The 10,184-nt window shown below is 65.1% G+C and overlaps 1 protein-coding gene across 1 annotated transcript; it reads right to left on the bottom strand.

The window, feature by feature from the left end:
* Positions 1 to 812: 812 nt before the first annotated feature.
* Positions 813 to 8,920, bottom strand: MST1R (macrophage stimulating 1 receptor). The gene is made up of 21 exons (XM_041425791.1): positions 8,782 to 8,920; positions 7,058 to 8,356; positions 5,710 to 5,898; positions 5,503 to 5,628; positions 5,255 to 5,425; positions 4,888 to 5,057; positions 4,620 to 4,797; positions 4,389 to 4,534; positions 4,121 to 4,282; positions 3,884 to 3,977; positions 3,555 to 3,782; positions 3,329 to 3,475; positions 3,093 to 3,252; positions 2,918 to 3,010; positions 2,610 to 2,843; positions 2,446 to 2,526; positions 2,184 to 2,365; positions 2,001 to 2,110; positions 1,740 to 1,905; positions 1,526 to 1,662; positions 813 to 1,449 (listed from the first exon to the last, which is right to left on the bottom strand). Exons 2-21 carry the CDS (start codon positions 8,267 to 8,269, stop codon positions 1,179 to 1,181), a joined length of 4,257 nt encoding a protein of 1,418 aa, XP_041281725.1. The 5' UTR covers positions 8,270 to 8,356; positions 8,782 to 8,920; the 3' UTR covers positions 813 to 1,178.
* Positions 8,921 to 10,184: the final 1,264 nt, after the last annotated feature.

Below are 10,184 nucleotides of genomic sequence, written 5' to 3'. Positions count from 1 at the left end.
AAGTACTGAAGCAATAAAGGTGTAATTAAGTGAAGCTGGTAATGACTCTCGGTCATCAGACAGCAGCCCCAAGCCCGGAGCAGTGTGCCCCACTGGACCCTGTGCTGTCAGGCAGGGTGAGGAGCAGTAAATGGGCTGGATGCCATCATGTCCTCATTGTGATCACATCCTGTGGTCCCATGGGCACCTTAGTGGGACTACTACTGTAGTCCCATGCCCTGCCCTCCATGACCGAGCACCCACAATCCCAAGAGCATCCTGATCTGATGCCTGGCCACCTATCATCCCAGGAGCATCATGATCCCATGGGCACTGCAATTCCATGCCCCAGGCATCCATCATGCCACAAATCCTGGGGGCAACATGGCCCTTATGCCAGGACTACAGGGGCATCATCACTCCATGCCTCGGAGCATGGTACTCCTGACATGCCTCATGCCTCACAGCCACCCTGGCACAGGCTGGATGTGGTTGGGAGAAGGACTTTTAGCAAAAACCTCCTAGACATCCCGAGGTCAGAGGGCCATGGTGGGACACGGTGCAGAATGGGGCTCCAGTGTGGCAGGCAATGGGGGATGGTTCCAGGGTGGCCACAGCAGCACCATTGTCACTGGCACAGCAACAGTGGGTGCCCCCTCCTCAGTGCCTCCCATGAGGTGGGTGCTCCAGGAGTGGGTGGGGAGACACCTCACCCATGCAGGGGCGCGAGGGTGCTGCCAACCTGAAGAACAGCCCCCTCAAAGACACAGCCTCAGCCAGGGAAAAAATATAATTAGGTTTTAATGAGTGATTTGAGCAGCCAGGAGGCTGGAAACTCCATGGGAGCCCTGGGAAGGCCAGGCCACACAACAGCACCCACTGGTTATGGGGCCCTACAGCACCCATCCACTATGGGACTGAGCCCCAGACCCCAGAGCTGTGGGGCTGAGCCTCAGACCACCTAGCCAGCGCAGCACTGAGCCCCCAGCATCCTGTGGTGCAGGACCAATCCTGGGTAGCAGCCAGCAGGGTCTGGGTGTGAGCCATGGGAGAGCACTCCATGGCACCCAGCTGCCTCCCAGCACCCATCCCATAGGGAGGGTACCCCACAGCACACTGGCTGCACACTGCAACCCTCCTCAGGGGAGTGTGCCTATGGTATATGGGGGTCTGAAGACCCCATGGTGCAGGGAATCCCATCAGCACACAGATGTGTCGTCGTCCTCCTCCTCTTCCTTCTCTTCTTCTTCCTCCTCATTATGTTTATCCTCATCCTCGCTATCAGGCAGCTGCTCCGGAGGAGCAGGGGGAAAGGGAGGACCCCAGTCCAGGTTGGTGTAGGTGACATTCAGGTTGACATAGTGCTCACCATCCAGTGTGGCCAGGACACGCTCCAGCTCAGCCACCAGCCCCGTGAAGGACGGCCTGTCCTCGGGCGCCGGCGCCCAGCAGCTCAGCATCACCCTGTACCTGCACCGAGAGCCCCGTGAGCGCTGGCAGCCCCCAGGACAGCCCTGCCACCCTGCCCACCCCCAGCTGCACTCACAGGGTGTCGGGGCAGTGAGAGGGCTGTGGCAGGCGTCTCCCCTGCAGCAGGTAGTGAGCCATGTCGTAGGGGTCCACCCCGGCGTACGGCGATGCCCCACGCGTCAGCAGCTCCCACATGAGCACCCCGAAGGACCACTGCCGAGAAGAGAGCAGCCGTGGGTGCACAGGTAGCATGCAGATGGGGGACGGAAAGGGGAGGGGGTCATGCCTACCACATCAGACTTTGTGGTGAATTTTTGGGTCTGGAGGCTCTCCAACGCCATCCACTTGACAGGCAGCTTGGCGTGGCGGTGCTGCTGGATGCTGTAGTACTCCTTGCCAAACACGTCCCGTGCCAGCCCAAAGTCAGCCACCTTCACTGTCAGCGACTCGTCCAGCCTGCAGGACACCACGTCGAGGTGGGGACTCCTGGGCACCCCCAGACCCAGGCGGTTACCCTGGGGTGGAGGTCTGGAGGGCACAGCCACACTTACATGCAGTTCCTGGCTGCCAGGTCCCGATGCACAAACTTCTTCTGGGCCAGGTACTCCATGCCCAGGGCCACCTGCAGCCCGAAGCCGATGAGCTCCTTCATTGTGGGGCTCTGTGAGATGGGAGTGGTGAGCATGGAGACCCTGGCACCCATCACCTCCCACCCCCCTTGGGGTACCCCCTACCCGCTCCTGGGTGCGGATGAACTGGCGCAGGTCCCCGTGGCGCATGTAGGGCAGGACGACAAGGGGCAGCCCGTGGCGGGGCAGGCACACCCCCAGCAGCGAGAGCACCTGGGGGTGGTGGAAGCTCTTCATGAGGATGCCCTCGCGCAGGAACTCCTCCACCTCCTCCAGGTCCGTGATACCTGCGGAGAGCTGAGCTGCGGCCATTCCGCTGCTGTGGAATGCCATGGGAGCACACACGGGAGGGTGCACACACACTCACGGTGCAGGGACTTGACGGCGCAGTGGAGGTCCCCCAGCAGCGGGTCCGTGTAGGTGCCATGGTAGACGCTGCCAAAGTGCCCTGCAGGGACGGGTGGCACAAAGCTGGCACCACACACATCGGGCAGGCGACGCCACAGCCAAATCGGGGTGCCAAAGAGTCACCTTTGCCGATGACCTGGTGGCGGTGGGTGACAAGCCGCTCCTCGGGGATGAGGATGTCCTTCACTTCCTCCAGCAGCTCCGGCCGCAGATCCTCCAGGCAGCAGGATGTGGCCCTGAGCAGGGGCACGGGGGATCCCCCTCCCGCTGCACCAGCACCAGCACTGCCATTGGCACCGGCGCTGGTGACGCGTGTGCGGGGCCCCACGGAGCCGGGAGTGCCCGCTGTGTTCAGCACTGCCGGGACAGGCAGAGGGGGTGAGGGCTGGCAGCACCCAGCACCCCGCCACACACCAGCGACACTCACTTACCCAGCACCTCTCTGTAGTCGACGCCGGGGCGCTGGGTAGTGACAGGGGGGTCGCTGCGGCCGGGCTGTGCCAGCAGCTCCAGGTTCTCCGTACCTGCAGGCAGCAATGGGGTGGGTAGAGGGTGGCGTGGCATGGGTCTGGGGGCATCAGAGTACCCGGCGAGCACGGCACTCACCCCGCCTCTTCTTCCAGCGCCAGCGGAACAGCACGGCAGCCAGGATGCAGCAGACCAGGAAGGTGATGCCGGTGCCCAGAGCCAGGCTGGCGGCCAGGTCCAGCGATGTGGGGGGTGACAGAACCCAGCCCAGCGCCTCACAGGCTCCGTTCACACAGATCTGGAGGACCAGGGGCTCAGCAGGGACGGGGTGGGGGGGACTGGGGCGGGTGGTTGCCCAGCCGGGCGGCTCCTACCTCCACGGGGGCCCCGGCGGGGGGCAGGCGCAGCTCGCGGGGCAGGCGGCACGTCACCTCATTCTTCAGGACATTGGGGTGGCAGTCCAGGCCCCCCACCGTCATGGAGATGTTCATGCAGGTGGCCACGGCATCCAGCCCCAGTTGCTGCCCAGACAGAGCACCGTGAGCTCGGGGCCCTGGCAGTGGGACCCCCTGCTCTGGCTCACCCCACTGCCCCACGTACGTGCACCTCGATCTCATCGTCGCCGGGCTTGAGGCGGAGCCGCCTGCCCTCCTGCTCCAAGGGGTACACCTTGGGCCGGGAGAAGTAGCGCAGGCGGAAGAGCCAGCGGCCGTCGGCGCCGTCCAGCAGCACGCTCAGGTTCCCCAGCACCACCTCCACCTTGCTCTCGAAGGGGAAGGCTGGACTGTGGCACAGCAGCCGATCGGGTGCCAGCGGGCTCTTGCACTCCTGTGGGCAGGGAGATGCTGAGCACCGGCTCGGAATGTGCCCGGGGGATTGCGGTGGGGTGGGCAGGGCCGGGGGCGATGGCCCCACACCCCGGTGCTTACCGTGGCTTGGGTAATCACACCGCCGGCTTCAAAGCGGATCTTGGCGCGGTACACGGAGTCCAGGTGGGTGCCGATAATGGTGAGCAGCGAGCCCCTACAGCGGGCAGGGATCAGGTTCCCCGGGGTGCACATGGTCCCCTGGGTGCCTGCAATTCCCAGCACCTCGTCCAGCCCAGCCAGGGCTGCGGGGGAACAGGGCTGTCCCCTCACCCGGGGGAAGGGAGCCCACGCACTCACTCATAGCTGCAGCTGGGGACGATGGCCGATACGGCGGGGTCAGGGCGGTACTGGAAGGGCACGGGGGCCGGGAACTCCTCCCCGTCGATCCACAGGGATACCCAGGCTGCGCCCAGGCCACCAGCGGCGGGAGCCGTGCACTGGATTGTCCCATTGCCCTGGCTGGAGACACGACGGCGTGGCTGGGGGGACAGCGGGAGTGCAGGGGCTGCCCGTGCCCGCCCCGTGCTGGGGACCCTGCTGTGCCAGCTGCAGGGCAGGGGTGTACCTGGGCTGCCCAGTCAGGGCACACTCGGAGCCATTGACCATCACCCGCCAGCTGCTCCCTGCCGAGAGGTGTTTGCCATGGAGTGAGAGGTGGGTGCCACCCCCCCGGGGGCCAAACGGGGGGTGCAGGGCACTGACGTGGGGCTCCTGAGCAGAGATGGGGTCAGTGGGACGGGTGAGTGAACCGAACCCCACCGGCCCCGCCAGGGGCACTGCCGGTGTGGAGCCATACCACGAAGACGAAGCCGCCGAGGGTGGCGGAGCCGTAGACGCGGAAGCCGGAGGGTCTGGCGGGCTCCTCCACAGTGAGCACCACGGCGGCCGGGCCCCCCGCTGCTGCCGGCGCCCCCGGCTCCAGCTCACACACCAGCACATGCACAAACTCCTTGCGGCGCGATGTGGGCAGGGGTCTGCGGGACAGTGACGGGGGATCAGCCCCAGCTCGGGGGACAGCCCCAGAGCCCCCTCTGCTGCTGTTCTCTCCCAGCACCGCTGCACACCTGTAGCTGTCGCTCTCCCCCGGCAGCACGGTGCAGCCTCGCCGTCCCACTGCCACCCGGTAGGCACCGCGGGGGCTGTGGCTGGGGTCGGGGTCCGAGTGGGAGCGGAAGGTCATTCCACAGAGCGTCACCCGTGTCCGACCCCGCAGTGGGGCACTCCGGGGATGGAACTGTGGGAGAGGCACCTGTGTCACCCCAAGCTGCCACAGTCCAGTGACTGTTGTGGGTCCAGAAATACCCTTCTCTGAGGAACACATCAGCCATCCCGGGGAGGGGGTGCCTCCACATGCCACCCCATTTGCCATGTCCCTCCCCATCCGAGCGCTTGGGAGGCGTGAGGAGCAGGGGGACAGCAGCGCAGACCTACATCAGTGAGGACGGGTGGGCAGCTGTCCTGGACCCAGTGGCCGGGGCACTCGTGGCGGCGCCTGCACCCATCCCCACACCAGCCACAGCCCATAAAGTGCTCGGCCCGCAGGCAGCGCTGGCACGTGGAGAAGTGGCGACAGCCAGGGCCAGTGACGTTCAGGAGCCACACCTGGGGATGGAGAGTGGAGATGAGTGGGACACAGGGAGCTCCATGCCCACCCTATGCCCCTCAGACCCCCCACTCACCTTGGTGCCAGCAGTGAAGAACAGCGAGTGGCTTTGCAGCCCCATGGCACCTCGCACTGGCCCCGGCTCTCCCAGGGAGAAGTTGGACAAGGTCAGAAGGTAGGAGCTGGAGCGCTGGAGCACCATCTGCAGCAGGGCAGAGCAGGGGGCTGAGCATACCCCACAGCCTGCCAGGACTTGCCATCCCACCCGACCTCCCCATCCCACCTGGAAGATGCGTCCTTCTGTTGTGCCCAGGTGGGCCACAGTGACGTCTCCCATGGCGGTGACAAAGAGGGAGGTGAGGAGGACACCTGTCAGCTGCCCGTTGAACAGGTCCACTTTGTAGGAGCCGGCAGGGACGAGGGTAGGCTGATCCCAGCAGCTGGTGTTGACCACTGGTGCTGAGAGGTTCACCTGTGGCCAAGCATGGTGTGGGTGACTTGAAGCTGGCCTGCCACCCCGACTCCCACACCCTCACAGGTAGGCACCAGCTTGATCTGTGAGATATTTGGGGCAGCACCAGATTGCTTAAGTTCTCCTCCAGGCTGGGAAAATTTTGGAGAAAAAACCACATCGGCAGGCCCTCCCTCAGTCCCCCATGTAGCGTCAGATCCTGCCCTCCCCTCCCCTCCCACCCCATCTGGATATAGTTATTAGTGCTGGCACCACAGGATGCTCACTCCAACCCCAATCTTCCCTGACCCTTGGAGCTCAGCAAGGGGCTGGGGTGGAAGAGGGACACCAGGAGCCATGGAGTCCCCACTGGATACCCCCAATGCAGAGGGGCTTGGGTCCCCTCTGAGTTTCTCCTGCCACAGTGTGAGTCAGCAGCGGTGAGCTGTCTGCTCTGTGCAGGAAGAGGAGGGGATTTGGCTGCACCTTGCCCTGAGCCTGGCTGAGGACACCAAAACTTGTGTCATGTGCTGGGACGAGGGGGCCCTGCCAGGGTGCCCACCCATCTGCATCCTGGCCGTGCTGGGGCTTGCACCTGGGACACGGTGTTCCTGCCCTGCGGCTGTGGCAGACGAGGAACCCCGGTGACTAATTGCACTTCCGCCTGCGGTTTATTTGCCCACAGAAGGGGGTGGCTGGGCCTGGGGGACAAGGCAGGAGCAGCCCGCACCTCACACATCCAGCCTGCAAAGCACTGAGGCCCTGTGGCCCCCCATAAACAAGCTGGAGAGGGTGGCTGGGGTCCAGGGACAGTCACCACGGGGGCCGGAGTCTAGGCTGCCGGGGAGGCCATACCAGGAGAAGAATTGGCCCAATGCATGACATGTGGCAGTGTGCCCATGTGCTGGCACATGTACCAGTGAGGTGGGGGGCTCAACAGGATCCCCACCCTCACCCGGCCTCCTCGGTGCAGCCGGGGCTGCTGGAATGCAGCAGCCCCTGCAGTAGGTGGTGGGTGGCTGCTGGGCTGACTCACACCTGGGTGATGCTGCTCTCCCCCTGCCCTGCCCTACCCCACCCCACCATCCATTCCGCTATACCAGTGTTTCCCAGCTCCTGAACCCACTTTCCCACACCCCAGGGTCCCCGGGCCGGATGCGGCGCAGGGTGGAGCACTCACATTGTGTGGGCAGTACTCCACCGGCTGGTAGAAACTGAGCCCCCGCAGCAGTGGCTGGTGCCCGGTGCCGCAGCATTTCTCCATGCCCTCCTCCATGGCCTGATTGAGGAGGCGGAGGGGGAAGGCGCAGACGGCCGAGTTCTCCTGTGGCACTCGGCTCTCCGGCCGGCTCTCGGCAAAGGCCCCGAAGAGCACCGTGTCGGTGTCGTTGATGCCGAGGTCGCGGGCCAGGCGTGCACCAGGGCGGGCAGCGTGGGCTGCCTGCAGCACGTTGTAGGCGATGTCCCTCTCAGCGTCCTCCTCGCCGCTGCGCCGGCGCCGGCGCTTGGACTCAAAGCGGCAGTCGAGGACGAGCTCGCGGTAGCGGCGGAGGTGACGCTCGTGGGTGCTGAGCCGCGCCAGGCGCGTGTGGTACACCGTTGATCCCGGCCGTTCCGGCTGCACCATCAGGAAGTAGACGTGGTCCCCGTCGGCAAAGGAGTGCACGTAGTGGATGGTGTAGCTGTCGCGGCATTGTGGCAGAACCGTCAGCCACTGGAAGTCATTTGAAAAGCCATCCAAGGTGCCCTTCAGGCGTCGGATGGACACCGACTGTGGGCTGTACCGTGCTGCCACGCTGCTGTTGATGGTGGAGCCGAGGTAGAAGACAGAGGCGTAGGAGGTGGCCACCACAGTGGCACTGGTCCCCAGCGGGCTGACCACACAGTCAGGGCAGAAGGCAGGGCTGTTGCCCATGGCTGAGTACAGGCAGTGTGTGGCTGTGATGGCCACCTTACCGTCCTGCACCTCCAGCTGGTGCTGATAGCAGAGCCCATGCCGTGCCGTGCCACAGCTGTACAGCCATGGCTCCAGCGGGTCCAGCAGCAACAGGACATTGTCTGTGTCCTCAGGGCCATCTGAGGTGGCTGGGCACAGGCGACAGATCTCACACTTGGCACTGCCCACCGGGCCGGTGACAAGGACGGAGAGCAGGCGCAGCTCGGGGCTGAGCAATAGGATGCGGTTGCGGATGGCCACAAAGGCAGCGACTGGGCCATCGGCGTCAGCGAAGACAGCAACATTCTGGATGGGGCTGCCAACATCGAGGCTGGGCAGTGTGTAGGGGATGGAGAAGTTCCTGGTGGAGCTGTAAGGGATGCGGGGACACTGCCAGGCACCGGCAGTGGCCAGGGTGAGCAGTAGCCAGAGGCACACACAGCACCACAGGCCCATGCTGTGCAGTGCCACTGGTGCAGGGTTATCGATGGTGCTCAGCAGCCAGCAGGCTCAGAACACATGGAGGATGGGCCACCATTGCATCTGCCAAGATAGAAAAGGAAGGGTTTTACCTCCTTATTTTAGGTGAGGACCCGGGCACAGCCACAGCCGGGTGTCAGTTGGGGCTGCCAGGGTTCCCAAGGGCCAGATGACGATGGGTAGTGCTGAGGGAGGATCAGTCACACCAAACCTCTTCCGAAATACCATGAGTAGGAGGTGATGCCAAGCTGCCTGTGGCAGAGGGACAAATCCTGCCTTCTGCCACCTACAGACGCTGCCTGTCACCCTGGGGCATCTCTGCCCTGCAATGACCCATTCCGGGGACCGGGATAGGGACTCTCCCAGCCCCCGGGACAGCAACGGGGACTGGGGATCCCTGCGGTACTAGGACAAGGCCCCCGCCAGCCTCCCGGGACTGGGACCCCGAACTACCCCCGGCCTCCACTCCCGGCCCCACCGCAGCTCACCAGGTCCGGGATTCCCACTGGGTCGGGCTGCCCCCGCCCCATCCGTCCGGTCCGGTCCGGTCCGATCCGAGCGGCGCCGGGCGGCAGGGCGCTCACCTGGGCGCTGCCGTGCCGTGCCGTGCCGTGCGGTGCCGCGCCGTGCCGGGACAGGGCGGAGCGGAGCGGGGTCGGGACGGAGCGGGCGAGGCGGGACGGGACAGGGCGGAACGGGGTGGGCGGGTCCTGCCCCCGCGCCGCCCGGGGCTCCCCGAGGGCCGGCACCGGCACACGCAGCCCGGGGGGACGGGGGTGTTCGGGGGAACCAGGAGATCGGGGTACCCGGAGGGTCGCTGGGCACTCCCGGGGAGACGGGCACGGCTGGGCACGGTGCCCAAGAGGCGCACGGGTGTGAGTCGGGGCCGCTGATCGGAGCACGGCTGCAGGGCTGGCACACTGCCTCGGTTGCCCGCTGCAGGTCCGGTGGCCGTCGGGGGATCCCCGTGGCTGGGAGGTGCCTGCCAGCGGCATCTCTGGGTACAGTGGGGTCCTGCATGTCGGTACTCCTTGGGCCCTTGGCCGCAGCCCCCAGCCCCGCTGCCATAGGGACAGCTGACACCCCGACACATGGAATCGAAATTGCCGCTTCCCCACAGCTCCCGCGGTAGCAGCGCGTTCGCTGCTCACTTCCAGGCCAACAGGGCAGCCTTGAGGGGTGCGGCAGGCTCAGCACCAGAGTTCCTAGCTGGGAGGAAAGAGCGGGGCTGGGAGCTTTGTCAGGGCAGCTGTGAGGGTTATTTCTGTTGTGGCCATTCTGTGTCTCATGTCCCTTTCCTCCCGGGCTGCCTGCAGTGGCAGGAGATGCCAGCACCTCTGGGAGTGACTGCTGTTTGTAGGGATGTGGGAAGACTCTTCATATCCCGATCCATACATGGATTTGCCCTCCAGATGCCCTGCTGCCCTCTGACGCTGGGCCCGTGAACCCAGCTTTGCGCATGGACCTTTCCTCCAGGTGAGCAGGGCGCTGGGGACTTTGGTCCCAGGAGAGCGGAGCCTGCCGCCAATGCCCTGTGCCTGCCGCCTGGCCAGCCCGGCCCTCGCAGGCTCCCGCCCCGTGTTGTGCAAGGCCCGGCAGTTCCGCTGGCTCCGGGCCTTACCCAACAGCTCCTTCCCCCGGCTGCGCCTCTGCTCGGTTTCGACATGAGCTGGCCGAGGCCAGCTCAGCACGGGGATTTTGCCGCTCCCAATCTCCAGCCAGCGCCGCCTCCTGCCAGCACAACCCGGCAGCCCCGCACCACTCCCAGGCAGCTTTCCTGCTCCCAGCAGCTCCCCGGGACTGGACTGCACCGTACCAAAACTTGGAACAAACTTCCTGCCCAGCTTGGTCATCCCCCCACTCCAGTGAACATACAGGAATGCAACAAGAC

Source organism: Onychostruthus taczanowskii, unplaced genomic scaffold, assembly GCF_017590055.1.
Source record: "Onychostruthus taczanowskii isolate IOZ18803 unplaced genomic scaffold, ASM1759005v1 scaffold9, whole genome shotgun sequence".
NCBI lineage: Eukaryota > Metazoa > Chordata > Aves > Passeriformes > Passeridae > Onychostruthus > Onychostruthus taczanowskii.
This window is presented reverse-complemented; position numbering and strand designations above follow the sequence as displayed.